Here is a 20882-nt window from a genome sequence, read left to right as displayed (position 1 = left end):
AAATTTAAATAATTTATCTATTAAACCTAAATATACATTCTCAATGAATTAACGAAGAGAAATTAAAATTTGTTATAAAATAATCAAGTTATTTCAATATATATGTGTGTGTGTGTGTGTGTATTTGTTAAGTTTATGTGATAAATAAAATAAAAATTTTACTTTGAGAATTTAGTGAATAAAAATAATAAATATTTTTATGCTAATATTTAACATTATTTAAGTAAAAAAATTAATTTAATTAAAGTTAGAATTTAAATAAAATTTCTTGTACATTACAAACCATTCATTAAATAGACCACTTAGGTGTTATTTTCTTTTGGTAGATGGTGTCCTGAAACTCAACTTCTCACGCATCCAGCGAGTGTAGACAGCAAGTTAATGTTATGTGCTGTGTCAGTGGGAGAAACTCATTGAGAGCGTAAGCGTTGGTTAGGTCGACAGCAAGTTAATGTTATGTGCTGTGTCAGTGGGAGAAACTCATTGAGAGCGTAAGCGTTGGTTAGGTCTAGCATGCGACGCTAAGTAGGTCGTGGGTGTATGGTTTAGTTCAAAAAATCGACAGTCCAAATATCAGGTGGGTGATTTTCCTCCATTTATGAACTTTCTGATTTTATGTATTTTAGAATATCTATTTATTTATTTGACATAATGACTTGAAATTAATATTGTCAAATTCCTTTATACCTAATATCTACTTTTCTAAATTTTAGCATGTACTGAATCTGATTAACTTGTAGAGTTAGATTTTAATCTAACTTTTATTTCTGAAATTTAGTTTAAGATTTAGACCTTAAATCTGTGTTAAAGTAATTGATTTAAATTAATTGGTTTAAAATAATATTAATAATTTGAATCTAAATTTTGGTTTTCCTTTTTTTTTTTTTCAAAAAAAAGGATAAAGAAAATAGCTTGATATTTTAGTAAATTTTAGGAATTGAATTTTTACGGTATCGAATTTCTATACATTTGTATAGAACTTGCATTGTTGTATCGGGATTTAAATAATTAAATTATTTCGCTATTAATTTTGGAATAATTAATGACATGCATTCATCTCTACTGATTACGGAATTATAGAAAAAGAAAGAAAAATGAGAAAATGATTGTGGTATTAACAAGTAGGGCAATCGTGTCCCTTGGGTGAAAGACCCTAAAGCCAGCAAGTAGGGCAATCGTGTCTCTTGGGTGAGAGACCCTAAAGCCAGCAAGTAGGGCAATTGTGTCCCTTTGGTGAAAGACCCTATAACCCGTTGGATCCTTCGGAGTCTCCTTTGTGTACGGCGTATGAGTACAATTGTGTGTGCGGACATACGCCTGAGGTACAACTGGAGCAGTAGTCTGACCAGTTAACGTATAAATGGGTTCCTCATCACGAGGTACAAGTGTGTGGGCGTTAATGCAATGTAAACATACACCTAAGTACGGTGTTATAAGATGTGATGATTATTGAATTTTATTATTGAATTCATGATAGTGTAGCATTCAGTACGTCTTTATAATTCCAGTATCGCATTCATGTCATATTTAATATTCAATATTTTGATCCATGTTTTAAATTTCAAGAAAGTAATTTTATTATTTGTGTAATATAAATTTAGAAATTTCAGATTTGGTTGGATAAGATCCCACGAGCGGTTGTGCTCATACTCAAAATAACAGTGTTTAAGGGCATCAGAGTTTAGTCAAGGACAAAGTGGAGTGAAGATCCAATCATCAATTTACTTATCTTTTATTTGTATCGATGGAAAAAAAAAATGTATAACAAGAATTTAAAAAGTGAGTTTAGGCTGTAATAGTTAAATGTTGTATTTGATGAGCGTTATTATTGTAATGAGATTAATTAAGTGTAGTTGTGAATGTTTAATATTAAATCATGACCTGCGATTCGAACCTGGGTCTGGCCAACTCGGGTACCGAATTTTGGGGCGTGACATAGGTCATGTAAGGTACACCAGCCATTAGGTGCGGATTGGATACTGACAAGGTCGGAAGCCAAATAGCTACTGAAGTGACATCACCAAGCTCTGTAGACCCTACCATGATGCCTGTGTTGTATCCATACCGTCCAATCATTTTTAGAGATCATTTTATAGCATTACAAAGAGAATGAGATAGATCTAAATTTCAAGTGGACCAACCACAGAAAACCGTGGGAGCCGTCACACCCACCGTTAAAACATTTATAGGGCCCATGGTGATGTATTTTTGAGATCCATCCTATTCATAAGCTAACATAGAGATAGATGAAGTGAAATAAAAATATCATCTTCATCAGAAACTGCTGTGGCCCCTAAGAAGTTTTGAACGATGGATGTCACTATCCCCACTATTTTCCATGGTGGGGCCCACATGAACTTTAGATCTATCTAATTTTCTTTGTAATTCCACAAAACTATCTCTGAAAATGGTTGGACGGTATTGATACAATAACATGCATCATGGTGGGGTCCACAGAGCTTGGTGACGTCACTTCAGTAGCAATTTGGCTACTGACCTTGTCAGTATCCAATCCGCTCCCCCAGCCATTCCGCTTCCCCGGCCCAAGCCACCTTCTTATCCGCGGGCATGTAGGGCCACGTACGCGGATTAGATACGGACAGGTTGAGTAGGGCCACTGAAGTGACGTCATCAACTTTTGTGGTCCCCTATATGATGTATGTATTGTATCCACACCGTTCAATTATTTGAAGAGATTATATTAGGGCTTCTTTGAAAGAATGAGTTGGATCAAAGCTCGAGTGGACCCACCACAGAAAACAGTGGGAAGAGCGACGCTCACCATTAAAAAGTTCTAATAACCACAAAAGTTTTCGATCAAGCTGATATTTGTGTTTTCCCTTCTTTCATGTCTGCGTTAACACATGAGCAGGTTGGATCTCAAGTAAACATCGTAGTGTACATTAGGAAGGTTTCAACGGTGGGTGCTACTCTCTCCACTATTATCTGTGGTGGGGTCCACTCCAGCCTTGGATCTATCTCGTTATTTCTATCATGCGCAGAAATGATCTCTCAAAATGTATGGACGGTGTGGATACAAAACATACATCATTGTGGGGCCCACATAAGTTGGTGACGTCACTTCAGCTGCTTAACCTCTCAGTAGCTAATCCGCGTTCTAGGTTTGCAGTTAAGCTTCCGCAGGACCTTTTTCGTCAATCGGAGTAACCAAGCCGGTTTGGCCCCATGATAAAACTTCCGGCTTGCCAGAGTAGGCTCCTGTTGGGCTTGGGCCTTGTCCCTAATGGCATCAGACAGGACCGTGGCCCTACCCAAATGTGGCCAGTTGATAGCCATAGTCACCTTGTGAATGAACGGTATTAACTAGTAGGCTCAGTGGGCCGATATATGATGGTTTTTTTAAAGAAAGGTAGGAGTGCACTATTTGTAATTTTGTTGATCATGTGACTCACACATAATTCTAAGATATGAAGCATTTGAAATAAACTGCAAAAAATACCAAATGTCAGTAGCTATGATTCTCTAATCTCAACTACTTTTTGGGAGCAAGGCCCACCAATAGTGGGCCCAGACAGATAAAGGGTCTGGATGAGTGAACCATGGATCCCGGCCGGATAAGCTACTATGTATATAATCGGGACAGGTGGCTTGAAAGCATGCCATCTTGCTGTGTCGAGCCGCAAAGCAGATTGCATCCTGCCCACAATCTCTAACCAGGAATGGATCGATATGTGTGGAGCCCATATTGATGTATCTATTTATGGATGAATCCATCCTTTTTCTCGTATCGTTTTAATACATGAGCCTAAAACTGTGGTTGATCTAACACTAAGAGGCCGTTTAGCACTGTGGATTCGAGGGGAATTGAGGGAGTCTCAAATCCCTTAGTTGTTTGGGATGGCAGCAGGGAGTTTAAAATCCCCTCTTTGAAGGGGTTTGAAATCCACGGTAAAAGCTTAGATTACACCTAAAATCATTTCAATAGTTGCAAGTGTAACATGTGTCACCGTTCTATTATTCTATTGAGCACATGACACCCACTAATGATGATCGACACCGTCCAAACATTGTCCATGAAAATCATCACCATCCAAACAGTGCCTACAGCAGCGTCCAAACATTGTCCATGTAAATCAATGATAAAAAATCGTTTGTTAGTTTACTTGTGGCCCATCCGAGACTTGGAATTACATCGTGTTTTCAGGCAAAGCATATATTTCAGCTGGCTTATCATAACCATTGCGTCAAAAATTACAAATCTTACTAATTAGAGATATTAAAGTTGATTTATTAATTAAATTCAAACCCCTGTAAATATATCATGCATAATTACTTTTGGATTTAAGTTGATTCACACTCGAGAGTGCCAAACACATTGGGAGGATTTCAAATCCAGGGGGTTTTGAATCCGGGGTTTCCAAATCCACACTCTCAAACAGGCCTGAAGTGGATCACACAAAGTAGTAAGCTTAAGTTTTATTAAATGCAAGAATTATATATGGTGTGATCCACTTTAACTTTAGATTTACCTTGTTTCTGGAATATAGCAACGACATCATAGTCATTTAACCGACATTTCTCTGTCCAAATCAAGGACGCGGAATTATGTCAAAGCATTTCGCAGGAAGTTTTTGTGCACTGATGGTGGGCAGGATCCACTACATGAAAAATCCATCTCGTCCATCCTTTTGCTAGCTCGCTATAAGACATGCTACAAAAATGACATGAATCTAAAACTTAAGTGAGCCACATGAAAGGAAACAATAGGAAATCAATGAGCATAATTAAAACATTCTAATGGTTATAAAAGTTTTGTATAATTCTAAACTTTTTTATATTTTCACTTCTTCTAAACCGGAATAGTTTTATAAACACTCATTTTGTGAGATCATTTTTAGATATATGAACAAAAATGAGATACATCCAAAACTTAAGTGAGTCATGTGAGAGGAAATAATAGAGATTAAGGAGCATCATTGAAACATTCTAATGGCTATAAAAGTTCTGCATAAACTTAAATATTTTGTATTTTATAGCCAGGGATGACATATAAACATCAAGGTGGAGCTTAAGAAGGTTTCAACGGTGGAAATGCAATATCTACTGTTTACTCCAGTGTAATGTACTTAATCTATGGATCTATCTTATTTTTGGGTTGATGCCGTACAAGGAGCTGAAAAAAAGAATGAACGGCGGGTATAAAACACATAGTTAATGGTGGGGGTCCATAGAGCTTGGACCAGTACTGAGCTAGGTAGTGTAGGGGTCAGTACCGAATCTGAGTCCCTTCCCTTCCCATTTCAAAATATTCTCTACCCTTTCCCACTTTCTCTCCTCTTTACCCTTCGGAAAACAAAAAGAAGAAAGAAGAAGAACAGGAGAGAGAAAGAGATCTGAAACGGAGATGATGCAGATGCTAGGGTTTCGAGGCTCCGCCTCGAAAGACACAAGCGATTCTTCTCCCAAATCGCTCTCACAAAACCCTAAATCCTCTTCTCCCACCGTCGTTGCCGCGGGTCCCCGCAGGCCCCTTCGTCTCGTCTACTGCGACGACAAGGGAAAGTTCCGTATGGACCCTGAGGCTGTCGCGGCCCTCCAGCTCGTCAAAGGCCCTATTGGTGTCGTCTCCGTCTGCGGCCGGGCCCGCCAGGGCAAGAGTTTCATCTTGAATCAGGTTCTGCTTAATCCTCTCTCGCTTTCTCCCTCCCTTGCTCCTTTTAGGGTTTTAGTTCCGTTCATTCGAAGAATCAATTGAATAAATTCTTTTCATGTGTTATGTGTAATGGTTCTTGTAATTCTTTCTATTTGGAAGATCGCTTTTAGTTCCACTAAAGTGTAGTTAGCTTTATAGATTCTTGAATCTCTCTGCAGACATCTGCAGGGTTAGGTTGCGTGGTGTTTTAGCACTTCTGATATCTCGAATAGGGCGGAATTCCTGAATTGTTAGCTCTGCATAGGAAATTTCGGCTTTATACCAGTAAAAAGTGTACAAATTTTCATTATTTTGAACTTCTGCTTGCATGTAATGTCATTGGGTTCTTCTATCTGAGGTTATTTGCTTGCTTTTGTTCTGCAATACTGGTGCAAGTTGGTTGTTGATTCAATGAGTTCTCGACACTCGAATCGCAAAGAAATGGACAAGAGTGCTCCCATAAGAATATTTCAGTAGAGAGGGAGACGTAACTTTATTGATATCAAACATCTTTTACAATACTCAAGAAAACTCGCAACTCAGAAAATGTGGAAATGCCTACCTCCTACACCACCCCCATTTATAGACCCTAAAGACAATCCGTATGATTCTTTAATGAAACTCTCCCAACTATTAAATTTAATTGATTTCAAATCAATTTTAATTGATTTGAAAGCAATCTATAATTTATTTAATATTATAAAAATCCCATCAACAAAGATTTGGCCTAAAATAGCAAAACACAAGTTTACAAAATACTCCAAAAATATTCAATCATATCTTCCACATCAACCTCCTATCCAGCTCCAACGAGTTGGACGTTTCATACAAGTAGAGGTCTGGATCAAATCTTTTCAATTCGCCGCCCATGATCTATTGGCATTCAAAATATGGCTTCTTCTTCCATTTCACCAAGTATTGCTTGTATTCGCCCTATTGAGTGTTAGTATTTTTCATGCATAACACTTGTTTAATTTCTTCTTTTTCTTTTTCTTCTTCTTCTTCTTCTTCTTTTCTCTTTAGGAGTTGTTTATCTATATCGACAATGATTTCATCTTGTACGTCAGAGAGCTCACCATGATATTTGAACAAATTTGCCATGTTTAAAGTTGGTGAGAGCCAAGATATCTAAGTCCTTTGGTAACTTGATCTTATAAGCAATGTTGTCAAATAGCATATGCGATCGTGTGCGATTGCATATGCATGTGCGCATATGCAATCGCACAATCGCATATGCGGTTGCACACACACACACACACACACACACACACACACACACATATATATATATTCCGCATTTTTTCAAAAAATTTTAAAAAAATCAGAAAAAAATCAGAAAAATCAAAATAAATTATTATATGTCATTGGGACATGAAATACATTTAATTTAAGTAAAAATAAAATAAAACCAAATACATACATATGATAATTAATAATACATTTACAAATTACAATATAGTTAACTTCTTAACAATTAACATTTTACATTTAACAAATATGAAATATGAAATATCTATATTCAACATTCAACACTACATGATATATAATATATCAAGTTAGCAAAAATCAACAACATCAACATCAACATCAACACACTTAGACTTAGTAAATATTAAACAAAATTAAGAAGTTATGTATTTATTATTTATCTAATCAATAATCATTAATCATATACATTGATCTAGTAGCCATTGTGGCATATCACCACCAGGTCCACCACTACCACCACCACCACCACCACCACCATTCGAGTCATCTCCTTCTTCCACATATACTTATTCTTCTTCTGTTTCTTCATCATCTGTACGTACTAATACTTCATCAACATCCAATGGTAGATGATCTTCAGCTTGATCATCATTATCACCTTCTCCTTCTTTAATTTCTTCAATCTCATCAACGGGTTGACGGCTACTACTCGCCCCCCGGTTTCTCCTGTCCTTCGCCTTCGAGTTGTACTACTTTCACCAGGTGTCGATCCGTATGTGACATCTTCAACTTGTGCCCATGTCAGCTCCTCTCCAGCAAATACCGGGTCTTCCGTCTCTACGAGCCACTCGTTATCTGCATCCAACTCATTTAAGCAGATATGGTCAAAGAAATCGGGCTTTTCTTTCCTACTTTGGAATCGTTCTCACAATTTTTGACTATATTGAACGAAAACCAAGTCGTTGAGGTTTTTTTACTCAAGGCGATTCCTTTTCTTGGTGTGAATCTGCAAGAAAGAATGCGCATTTGACATTAGCTATATAGGCGATTAATTTAGCTTAGGCCACTAAAAAATTAAAGTTTACAAAAAAAACAATTACTAAACAGTCTAAACTTACCGCCTTGAACGTGCTCCAATTGCGCTCGCAACCACTGACAGAATACGTGAGTCCAAGAATCTTCATAGCCAGCTTCTTTACAGCTGGATCCTTCCTGTTCGGGTCCACTCCATAGGTAGCCCACCAGTCAGCTGAGAAAAACAATTTAAGTATCTTAGAGACATATGTTAGAGTCTTAGTATCTTAGAGACACTTTGTAGAAAAACTTTTTATACGAGTTCAGTACACAATTGACAGTACACTAACATTCATTCATAGAAGTACTTACTCGGTAATTTAATTGTCCGATGTCTTATTAAGATATCCCTTAAGAATATCCCTTCATTTTTTATGTAGAAGTCCAGCAAAGTTGAGATCTTGTCCTGTTCTCCTTTATCAGGAATCATTCTTTCCAAGACATCAATAAATCCAACCATATGCATAGTTAGTGCTTCTGCTGGATCAACAGAAGTGAATAAACAGGCTGGGTTAAGGATGTAAGCATTCGAATACAATGGGGATGACATTTGGCTGCCTCATTTTCTATCTATAATATTTAAAATTGACTTGTAATCACGGTCTCTATAGTTAAAATGGTCCATGATATTATTTTTCGCCCTCTCCATCGCATCATATATGTAGCTCATTGCGGGCTTCTCATCCTCGTCCACCAATCGCAACACAATGACTAAGGGCTCGGATGATTTTAACGCCTTTACCACTTGAGTCCAAAAAATTTGAGAAAGAATTGTTTGTTGAACCCGTTTCCCTTCAGCCTTCCTTGACCAAGGCCCACTTGTAAAATCGGTCGACACTACAAAGCTTCTAAGTTCTGATTTCTTTGCATGTAGCCTTTGTAGTATTAAAAAGGCTGTAGCGAAACGGGTGACTATTGGACGTAACAAGTTACCCCCAATGTGTTTTCTCATTCGACTGAGAAGAAGGGCGTGTTTGTACATAAAGATCGTGATTCTTCTAGCCCTTGCAATCACATTTATAAATAATCTACCTATATCTTCTAATATAAGATCAATACAATGGGCCACACAAGGGGTCCAAAACAAATGTCGCGTCTTCTCCATAAGAAGACGACCGACCACTACATACGGGGCTGCGTTATCTGTAATTACATGTACAACGTAGTCCTCACCTATTTCTTTAACTACACGACCTAGTAAGTTAAACAAATATTCTCCTGTGTGTGAATGATCTGACGTATCCACTAACTTCAAGAACATTGTCCCAGCTGGACAATTTACCAAAAAGTTAATGAGAGACCGACCAGATCTATCGGTCCATTTATCGGCCATTAGTGAACAACCATATATTTTCCATGATTCCCTATATTCAGCTATGAAAGATTGTGCATATTCAACTTCAATTTTTAGGCATGTCTTTCTCATTTCATGATATGAAGGAGGTTTAAGCCCAGGTCCAAATTGACCTATAGCCTCAACCATTACTTTGAAGCTTTTCGATTTAATGGTGTTGAAAGCAATGCCGGTTTGGTAAAACCACTTAGCAATATATTGAATAGTGGTTTTCTTATCTTTTTGTTTATACCGGTTATCTAAAGTTGTTTGAGCCGGCCCTTTCCCTCTACCCCTTTGGTCGATCACATCCTTGGGGTGTGGTCTATACCATCTATCCATGGGCCCATGCCCTCGGGCTCTTTTCGATTGTTGTACTTGTGGTCTAGACTGGCTTGTCGAATTAGGTGGAGTGGGACTAGCTTCATCTACATTAACTACATTTATATCTTCATATGCATCTTGTTCCAGATATTCCCCTGACGTAGGGCACTATCGCATTTCTTTCTTGATTGTTTTTCCATATACTCCACGATCTCCTTTCGGATTTTTGTAGTAATTTTGTCGCATGCTTTTGCATTTGACCCCAGTAAATGTGCAAGGTGTTGCTTGTGCCTTGCAATGCCACTGGAACTCATATACCCACATAACTCACATACTATGTGAGTCTTTTTGGTAGCACTACGATAGTACCCATACTTCCAACCCGGGTCATTCGACTTGGGCTTCAAAGAGGAAGATTGGGAAGAAGACATTATGATGGTGGATGGTGGTGTGTGTATTATTGATTGCCACTTGCTAGTATCCTAGTACTAAAAAGTAACTAGCTAGCTACTAACTAAAAACTAAAAAGTAAATTACAAATAAAAAGAAAACTAAATTAAAGTAAGAGACTAAGAACTAAGAAGTAAGATCTAAGAGAGTAAGTAAGAGTAAAGTGCCTAAAGAGATGGGACTTGAGAGAGAGAGAGAGAGAGAGAGAGAGAGAGAGAGAGAGAGAGTTACACTTACACACACACACTTGCACACTGACACTTGTAGAAAGGGAGAAGAAGAGGGAGAGAGAGAGAGTTGAGTTATACACTTACACTTCTAGAAAGGGAGAAGAAGAGGGAAAAGAAAATGAGAAAAAGAGAGAGTTGAGTTACACTTGTAGAGAGAGAGAGAGAGAGAGTTACACTTACACACACACACACTTACACACTGACACTTGTAGAAAGGGAGAAGAAGAGGGAGAGAGAGAGTTGAGTTACACACTTACACTTCTAGAAAGGGAGAAGATCAGAAGAAGAGGGAAAAGAAAATGAGAAAAAGAGAGAGTTGAGTTACACTTGGAGAGAGAGAGAGAGAGAGAGAGAGAGAGAGATTTACACAAACAAAATTAAAATTACAAATCTAAAAGAGGTTCCAACTTCCAACTTTCATCTTCCAAATTCTTGTCTAAGTTGTCTTCTCTTGATCTCTTCACCTTTGCCTCTTGACTTGAGTATTGATCTTGAATTCTTGTTGTAAGTTTGTAACTTGTAACTTGTAACTTGTAAGTTGTGACAACTAACAACTAACAAAGTAACAAATCAATTAACAAACAAACTAAAAAAAAAAATAGAAGTTGTTAGAATTAGAAACTTAGAAGTTAGAACTTAGAAAACTTAGAACTTGGATATTATCAATGAAATATGAAACTCTAAATGAAAATGAGATAGAAAGAGAGATAGAAAGAGAGAGTGATGTTATGTATGTTCCCTTGATTGAACTAGAAAGTAGAAACTAGAAAGAGAGTTCAATCAATTCAGTGGATGGAGATTGGAGATGAGTCTTGACTCTTGAATCTTGATTCTTGAATGTGGATGTATCATGTATCTTGGATTCTTGATTCTTGTACCCCTCCTTGATTCTTGATTCTTGAAAGTTGAAAGAAAAGAAAAGAAATATGGAAATGGAATATGGATGGAGAGGAGTGGATGTAGATTGTAGAGTGCTTAGAAGTAGAATTAGAAATATGTAAGAGAAATAGATAATAGAGAGAGTTTTGAGTTTTTTTTTTTTTTTGGCATTTAGGAATGCTTAGAATACATATTTATAGAGAAAAAAATTCGAATTAAAAAAAAAAAAGGTCAAAAAATGGTCAGAAATCTGACTGTTGGCCATTATGCAATCGCATATGCTGGCACATGCGATCGCATATGTGCAAGGATCGCATATGCCATTGCCGCATATGTGATCTCCCCAAAAATATGCGCATATGCGATTGCATATGCGAATATGCGATCGCACATGACAACACTGCTTATAAGGATTGTCACCTAACATTCTCTTGGCTTGGCATGGACTAATGTTCTTAGATTTGATACTGTAGTAACTTTTCCTTAGAAACCCTTCTTTACGGACATAAGACAAGCAACTAGCGATAGGAGCGAACTTGTCTGAGGTGAAGTGAGGGATCAGAAATCCACCAGTCTTCGCAGAAGTGGATATGGGATCCATTGCTAAGAGGGAATGAGAAGCCTCCTTGCATTTGAGAGCCTATTTTGGCAATGGCCTTTCAAAAACAAGTTGCTCTGTAGACGGAGGAATTCTTGGTTTGCCACCCTCCGTTGCACATTCCATATTTATTGGCAATGATCTCTCTCCATTGGCTGCTTCGTTTCGACCCAAGTGCCAAAGCCATTTACCAAGAAGGGTTGAGTTCAACAAGGCAAGGTCCCGGATGCCCTCACCACCTTCCAAGTTTGGCTTGTAGGCTTCCCAGCGAAGGAGATGAAATTTATGACTATTGGAACTCCCACTCCACAAGAAGTCTCTTTTGAGCATATCCAACCTTTTCAAAACAGATTTCAAGCATCAAAAGAGAGATAAAAAGTAAACAGGTAAGTTAAAGAGTGGTGCTTTAATGAGCGCTAAGGGACAAGGCACGACTCTTGCAACGGGAGAGCTTTTGTTCAACTCGTTTAATGACCATGTCCCATAGATGCTTGGCAGGATTGCCAATGCACAACGGGAGGTCAATATACAAGGAAGGGAAGGAGCCAACCCTTCTTCCGAAGATAACCACCAACCTGAAAAGAGCAGGGGTAGAATGATTGATACCAAACATCTCACTGTTGGATAGGTTAGTCTTAAGGTCAGAGATTGCCTCAAAACAATGCACAATTTTCTGTAGGTTTTCAATAGACACTTTGTTAGCATCTCAAAAGAGAATATTGTCGTTGACAAACTAAATGTGGGTGACGAGGAGACCTACACTTGCCACCTTGAAACTATTGATGAGGCCAATAGACACTCCTTTATCCAACATTTTGCTATGGCCTTAACAAATAATGATGAAAAGGAAGGGGGATAGCGGGTCACCCTCTCTCAAACCTCTGGAAGATTGGAAGAATCCTTTGGGGGATCCATTAACTAGAACAAAGAATTTCACCGTTGAGATGCAAATATGAACCCATCTATGCCATTTGGAACTAAAGCCAATCGACCTAGCAAATAGTTGAGGTAGTCACAGTCAACTTGATCATTTAAATTACTGTGTTCCGCTCGGGTTTAGGCCAACCTGACTCGACTTAATCCTGCGGGTAACCCGAAACAAAAATATCTTCGCTATAGTTTTGATCCGTAGACTTGTTAGACTTTTTAGCAATTTGCTTAGCTCTTGGACCACAACAAATGTCTTTGGCTTTGTGTTTATTTTACTTTCTTGGATTAAAAATTTAGAGAATTAATTAATGTTTAAGAATTCAAGTAGGCCCATGGTTTAGGAATCCAAACCATTGGTTTGTCGGAGCCACTGTGGATGGGTATGAGTTTGTATTAGTACTCCATACACATGAAAACTCTAAAAAGAACCAAGAAACTTAACACAGGAGATTATAATTAGTGTATGGGATGGGTTGGGCGGTTCGGTTAACCCTGACCTGGCTGCAATTAAATGGGTTGGGTCAGGTTGGGCTTGGGCTTTGGAAGTTTTAAGCAGGTTGGGATGGATCACCAGGTCGGGTTAGGGCCAAATTTCTTGACCCACTAATTAAATGGGTCAGGCTTAGGCTAATCCTAATTGGGACTGAATCCGACCCATTGCTATGCCTAATATTTATGATGTAAAATTTAAAAATTGTGTTTGGAATCTCTAGGTGCGCCTAGGCATTTTAGGCACTACAAGGGCAGGTGTGCTGAGCGCCTTTACCACACCATGCCTAACTTACTCAATTCTTAACAAGCTGCATTAATTTATAAAGGAAAGGGAATAAAAACTAAAAAAAATAGAATCACATTGCCACTTAAACTACTAAAAATGTAAATGTCAACACAAAATGTGTTTTATGTGATTAAAAAGATGCTGGTATTAAGTACTCCATTCTATAGAATTGTATGAGTCCAAGGGGTTATACGGTCTGTATAGAACATCCAAATATATGGTATTGTTTGTAACTTTGTATATAGAACCCTAACAGGGTTTCTGATTGAAATTGTGCGCCCCACAGTTAATTGCTTCTCATTTATAGTCATTCAGTTGGATCTGTGGGTCCCACTGTCTAGTTGGTTCATTGTTTTGTGGGGCCCTGATTGTCAGTCGGTCAGCAAGTGGGGTCTACTTTTAGACCTCTTCTGTGCATACATGATGGGTGGCATGGAAGAAGAAACATGGTTGACCTGCATTTCATCAGCTCATCGAAATAAGAAACTTTAGTCTCATGAAGATTTAGGTTTTCCTGCTGGCTAATTTCAACACTACCAGAAATGGCAGTGCTATGTTAAGGATTGTGAAATGGCTCAAATGCTAGTGTTTTATGTTATTGAGTTTAGATATCACTTCTTGACCTGAATTTGCTTCTTGTTTGGATCTCTTGTAGCTTCTAGGGAGGAGCAGTGGGTTTCAAGTTGCGTCCACTCACCGACCTTGCACCAAAGGACTTTGGATGTGGAGTGCGCCATTAAAACGAACAGCTCTTGATGGGACGGAGTACTATCTGGTACTTTTAGACAGTGAAGGAATTGATGCGTATGATCAAACGGTTAGTTTTTTTTTTTTTACTCTTTCCACATAAGAATATATAGGTAATAATTTTGTATGAAATTTTATTTCATTATGGTAGCATTAAATTCCTAACTGAATGCTAAGTTGGTTTATCTAATCTTCTATGTTCTAGTTGGCAATTCTTTGCTGGTAGGTGCATTTAGCTCATTGCGATTTCCGGAGCAGAGACATGTGATTATGATTCTGAAATTGCTACTCTTACTAGAATTTCCAAAAATCACGAAATGGAGATCATTTCTATTCGAAAGAAAGAGCTCATTTGTATCCACATGAGCATTGGTTACTGATTTTTTGGGAGTTCCACTGAGAGTAGAAATCCCAAAAGTTGTGAATTATTTTTCCTATGGCCCGATCGATACACGGCTGAGTATGGAATTATTTCAATGCACTTTTTTTTTTTTTTTTTGAGATATCAAATCAAGAAGGCTTTATGTTTGTGACACTGCCATCTACTTGGTTGCCATCAAACCTTCATCATTTACTTGCAGTCTCATTATACTATTTACTTACAAAAATCTTTTCGTCCACAGCCTTTTTCACAAATTACATTCTCCATTGTCCATCTGCATTATTATATTGGATCAATTGCATTCTGATAAGGGCGTGTTTGGTCAGTGGAATTGAATGGTATTGAATTGTATTAGATGGGATTCACATCATTATTGCACAAAGATTGCATGTCTAGAAATACCATGGTATTGTAGCCATCCAATCCCATGTTTGGGATAAAAATTTTGCTACTGAAAACACCCGATTAAGCAAAATCATGTTTGGTGGACCATGGAATTATAATCAACGAACCAAATTCACAGCAGATGTCGTTCACTTGTACACATATAACTAGAATGTCACGTGTAAATGGTGTAAATGGAGGGACAACATGAATAAACACATGCATCAATGTGGGGCCCACATGTGTAGTGAATTTCAAAATCCACAGAATTCTTGCATGGGATCAAATGCTATTCCATTGGACTAAATACAATTCCATTCCACCTAATCCCAACCTTTCCCATCCTCCCCAAATGCTGGATGGAATTGCACGGGACCAAATGCAATTCTATCCCACCTAATCCCATCTAATACTCTGTGCCAAACGCCCCCTAATGGATCAATTTAATAGGATACTGGTCTTGAATAAATTCTCTTTCAAAATTTCTTTTATTACTGCAATCTTTCATTGAGTTTAATGTTCGAAAGATCCCTATTCTTGAGCTAAAATGTTTACAGGCTAAGGTTTTTAAGTCTGTATTATTGGGAAACTGCTATTTATATTCCATAGGACCAGAGCGACATTTTACCTGAATGTAATAGTTTTGCAGCTCATGCTTAGGTGGTAAATTATATTTATGTTGGAGCCAACATGCCCTTAATGTTGGGTGATGTCTGATTTGGTCAGTGCTCTATTTCTTGCATGGCATGGGGGTTGTGTTGGTCATAAATGAAGTTGTGGAAGTTTCTCTCTGTGCTGGATTATGGGCCATATGGGTGAAGTGGAATGATAGGTGTTTTAGGAACCAACTGGTGTAGATTGCCGGATGAGGCATTCAAAAGGGCAAAGCTGGATGTCTTGGCTTGGGCCTCATCTATTAAGTCACGCACCTTTTGGCTTTAAAAAAATAATTAAAGATAAATGATTTTCTTATAAAGCCGCACAAAGGTAGAAAGGAATCAACAAAAGAAAAGGGGAAAAGAAACTACAATCCCAAAAGGGCTAGAATGACGCGAGTGTCTAAGTTCTCAACCTTGGATGACCATTCCAGCACCCAATGCACCCCCTTGCGATGGACCCTATCTTCTGTCGGTGAAATATTTTCGAAACAACACATGTTTCTCAACCTCCAACTTGTCCACAAAGATGCCATCCGTACTAGGGGTGCACACAGGTTGGTTTGGTCTGGTTTTGGGGTGAAACCAGTACCGAACCGTTCCTAACGGTTCTAGGAGAATCGGAACCGGAATCGGACTGTTAGCACCCTAGAACTGAACCGGAACTAGACCGTTAAAACCAGTTTGGTTCCACGATTTTGGGCTTTTTATAATCTAGAGGGAGATGCTGGTGGTGAATGACGAGAGAGAGAGAGAGGATCGTCGGGCGGAAGGTGGCTGTCCAAAGAGACAGAGAGGGGGGGGGGGGGGGGGGGGGATTGGGGGCAGCGACAGCAGGGGCGGCGTGAAGAGTGAAGTAAAGGGAATGAACTAAGTTTTTTTTTTTTTTTTTGGAAATATATGGTTCAGTTCCACGGTTCGGTTCTACGGATTGGTTCACGGTTTGGTTCGGTTCTACATACCCCCAAACCGAGAACCGAACAGAACTAATTGGTTATTTGATTTTTGGAACTGGAACTGGAACCGGTGCATTCTAGAACCAGACCAAACCGTACGGTTTGGTCGATTTTGGTCTGGTTCTACCGTTTCGATGTGCACCCCTAATCCATACCAATTGCCAAATCGCCATACCCTCTTTTCCAATAACCCCCACCATGCCACGCAACCAAGAAAGAGGGGAGTGAACCCGACATTACCCAAGTGAAGTTAAGGTTGGCAAGAAACCTGTCCCAAATCTTCTTTGCAAATGGACAATGCAAGAACAAATGATCCACCGACTCGGTGTCTCTCAAGAACATAATGCAAACGTTAGGCAACATCAAGCGCTCTTACGGAGATTATCCACGGTGAATATCCTATTCGTGCCTACCAACTAGATGAAAGAAGCAACCTTTTTGGGAGTTCCATACTTCCAAAATTCAAAGTTATGTTCATGACTGTCTGAAGGTGGAGCGAGGAGTCTATAAAAAAACAGAAAAACTCCCCAAACTATGAACACTCCAAGTCACCGAATCTTCCTCCAATTCTCCAATAGAAGCAGATTTTATCATTTCCTAAAGACATAAAAATGCCCCCAATTCCTCATCTGTGTCTCTTCGATACGGAGACACCCATAAGATCTTGTTTCCCCCCTTTACAAAGCAAGAAGTGATTGGTATGTTAATGTCCGGAGCAAGGGCTGCCATGGAGGGTATCTTTTGGCTTTTTAGTCTTGCCTTCTGTAATTTGGTGTAGATATATTATATATATGCCCTCATTTTTCAATAAAAAAATTTTTACCTTTGAAAAAAGCGATGAGGAATATTAAATTTCACAAGTATGGATTGTTTTTTATGTGATCATTGTGTGCCAGTGCCACTCAAACTGAAAGGGAAATTTTATAGGATGACTATAAGACCATGGGACAAAATGTTGGGTAGTTAAGAAACGACATGTCCATATGATGAGTGTAGTTGAAATGAGGATGTTGAGATGGATGAGTGGCAAGACATGGAAGGATTAAATTAGAAATGAATGCATTCAAGGGAATTTAGGTGTAGCAATATTAGGTAAGAAGATGAGGGAAAGTAGACTTTGATGGTTTAGTCATGTGCAACGTAGACTAAGAACTGCATTGATTAGGAGTGAGTTCATAGAAGTTGAAGGCTTTAAAAGGGCAAGGGGAAGGTCTAAAAGGATGTGGGTGGAGGTAGTAAGTAAAGACTTGATGGCCTATGGTCTAATTGAAGTTATGGTCCTTGATAAAATGGAATGGTGGAAAGGATTCATGTAACCGACCCAATTAGTTGGGATATGGTTTAGATGATTACGATAAATATAGAATGTGTTGATGAAAGACAACTCTTGAGAGGGGTGTTAATGGGCTGGGTTGGCCCGTTGGGCTTCCTAGCTTGGCCTGCCTTGGGCTGGACTTGGGCTGAAGTATCATGCCTGAAGGCTGGGCTTACAATTCAAGCTTGTTTCTAAATCTGGCCAGGCATAGAATAGATATCCAAAAGCCTGTTAGCCCGTCCCGGCCCATTCGGGTTTGTAAAATGGCATTTTTTAAATATTGTTTATATAATAGAAATACCTAATTTTGTAATCTCCATTTCTCTCTCTCTCTCTCTCTCTCTCTCTCTCGGGGCTGAATCTTGTGATGGATCCAAAAATTGGGAGTATTGGGTTGGTTCTTGTACATGTGCACATACAAAAATAATCAGGACTGTTCATCAGGTGGGCCCCACATTGAGGATGGGGGTTCAATAAGTGGTCAGTTCTTGCTCATTCGTTTTGGGCACCTTTTCGAGCTCGGACATTGGTATTTCTATCATAGGTATTTCCATTTCTATCATAGATATTTCCATTTCTGTCATAGGAATCTCAGATGGCACCGTTTTGGGCTTAGGCTGGGCCCCATATAAACATTCTGGGCCAGGCTTGGGCTGGACCATTTTTGCCCATCACAGGCCTGGGCTGGGTTTGGGCTTACATTGAACAATGCAGGCCGAGCTTGGCCCAGCCCTAAGCCGGCCTGTTGACACCCCTACTCTTAACAATGCCGAGCTGGGGTGCATGTCTTGTGTTTAGGGATGATGTCAGTCTTGGTTTAGATATCGTACACATTTATTGGACAATGTGCATATTATTTGCAATCTTTATTTACTTATTCAAAGTCTTTTCCCAAGGCGCCTTTCGAGATTTATGTTGCCAAGCTTATACAGACATTGAATTATATGAGGTGTTATGTTGATCAGTTTTGTTTGATCATTGACTTGTTTTTGTTGAATAACCCTATTTTGCTTGTCGTCATTGAGTTTTTTCTGTCATTAACTCTAGATTATTGTGATTAGCTTGTTTCTTTGTTACACCAATCATTAACCGTCATTCTCACCATCATCGTTATCACCATTGTAGTCTTCGTCACACCAATAACTGTGTTATCTAATTTTTTAACTGTTTTCTGGATCCCTTTAACAGGGAACGTACAGCACCCAGATATTCTCTTTGGCGGTTCTGTTGTCAAGCATGTTTATATACAACCAGGTCAATATATCTTATGATGAGTTGTCTTCTTTATTTTGCGAAAGCATTGCAAGTGGATAATTATTTGGAACTTTCAGGGTTTAGAATGTTTTCCTTATGTTCATTTAACAGTGACCTATTGACCTCATATGAAAACAATAGGTTCCCGTTGCTTACTGGACACTAAACTTCATCTTCATATTTGTATCAGATGGGTGGTATAGATGAAACTGCACTGGATCGTCTCTCTCTTGTCACTGAAATGACCAAGCATATTCGTGTTAGAGCTTCTGGAGGAAGGACCACTGCTTCTGAGCTTGGGCAGTTCTCCCCCGTCTTTGTTTGGCTTTTGAGGGTGATTATAACTCCTAACAATTTTTTTTTTTTTTTTCATTTCTATGCATATGGAATTATTAATAGGAACTTCAGCTTTATGATTTTCGGAACAATTTGCTATTGCCGTATTTAGTATACCATATACTCAAAGCATGGATGCGGCTGCTTGGTGACCAATAACCTCCTACACCGTCACTTGCAGGATTTCTATTTGGACTTAGCAGAGGATGATAGGAAAATAACCCCTCGTGATTACCTAGAGCTAGCTTTAAGGCCAATGCAAGGAGGAAAAGATGTGGCCACAAAAAATGAGGTATTATGTAGATTCACTCTTACATATTTCTTGGAGAGGTATTCCATATATATAATATAATATTTTCATGGAAAATATTTACAAATAAATGTGGTGAAAGTACTTTGGTGTTGCAGTTGATATGACTAGTTGTGATCCAGAGAACCTTTTTGGTGCATTAGATATTCATTTTTCTATTTACTGTTGATGGTTAAACGGGAAAGTGTCATGGGTTCTCTCTCTCTCTCTCTCTCTCTCTCTCTCTCTCTCTCTCTCTCCTTTTCTGAATTCTCTGCTTTTGAATGGGGTGGCATCATGTGTCTTTTTCCTTCAATGCTATTTGCTGATGTATTTTTCTGAATTGAGATACTAATTATTGAAAAATAATGATAAATAGATTCGGGAGTCTATCAGATCACTATTCCCAGATCGAGAATGCTTCACTCTTGTGCGGCCTTTGAACAATGAAAATGATCTCCAACGACTCGATCAAATCTCTGTGAGTGTTGAACTTCTGCTTCTATCTGTACTGCTATCTGTACTGCTATATTTCAACTCTATTAATATATAAAAGGCTTGCTTTTTCTATGTAGTTGGAAAAATTACGACCAGAGTTTAGATCCGGCCTAGATGCATTGACAAAGTTTGTTTTTGAGCGGACCAGGACTAAGCAAGTTGGGGCTACAGTAATGACTGGCCCAATTCTTGCTGGTATAACCCAATCTTTTTTAGATGCTATTAATAATGGTGCAGTGCCTACCATATCTTCTTCATGGCAGGTTAGTGATGGGTCTGGATATCTCAAGTTCTTTTGTTTCTAATTTTCATTCTTTTAACTTAGCCTGCTACTTGCTGAGCTGTTGTTAATGTTTTTTGTTTTGTTTTTGTTTTTTTTTTAAATTTTAAATTTACCTTTTCCTGATTGGTGTGTTCTGGTAAATCACAATATGCTAATATTCTGCTGGCCAAGGGACATGATAATAGATCATGCTTCTGCATGTTATGATTTTAATTGACCATGGGATCGGTCAATTTTTTCTCCAAATAAAATTTGTAGAAGAAATAGCATGCAATTATACTCTTAGTGGAATGCATTACTGACGCTTTTTGAGCTGAAAATCTG

General features: G+C 38.5%; 2 protein-coding genes across 5 annotated transcripts in view; both read left to right on the top strand.

The window, feature by feature from the left end:
• Positions 1–20882, top strand: part of LOC131250798 (disease resistance protein RGA2-like) — a 175491-nt gene that overhangs the window by 59022 nt on the left and 95587 nt on the right. The gene's annotated exons all lie outside the window — the stretch shown is intronic.
• Positions 5292–20882, top strand: part of LOC131250797 (uncharacterized) — a 28605-nt gene continuing 13014 nt past the window's right edge. For 3 of the 4 annotated variants that reach the window (XM_058251115.1, XM_058251114.1, XM_058251113.1), the window contains exons 1-7: positions 5292–5635; positions 14114–14275; positions 19087–19152; positions 19343–19486; positions 19670–19780; positions 20157–20258; positions 20353–20538. In XM_058251115.1, the coding sequence (XP_058107098.1) occupies positions 5366–5635; positions 14114–14275; positions 19087–19152; positions 19343–19486; positions 19670–19780; positions 20157–20258; positions 20353–20538 (1041 nt within the window). In that variant the 5' untranslated portion in view covers positions 5292–5365. The remainder of the gene's footprint in view (positions 5636–14113; positions 14276–19086; positions 19153–19342; positions 19487–19669; positions 19781–20156; positions 20259–20352; positions 20539–20882) is intronic. The other variant, XM_058251116.1, reaches the window with a different exon arrangement.

Source organism: Magnolia sinica, chromosome 7 (genome assembly GCF_029962835.1).
Source record: "Magnolia sinica isolate HGM2019 chromosome 7, MsV1, whole genome shotgun sequence".
NCBI classification, from domain to species: Eukaryota; Viridiplantae; Streptophyta; class Magnoliopsida; order Magnoliales; family Magnoliaceae; genus Magnolia; species Magnolia sinica.
Note: the sequence above shows the minus strand (reverse complement) of the source record. Positions and strands in the feature narration are given on the sequence as shown.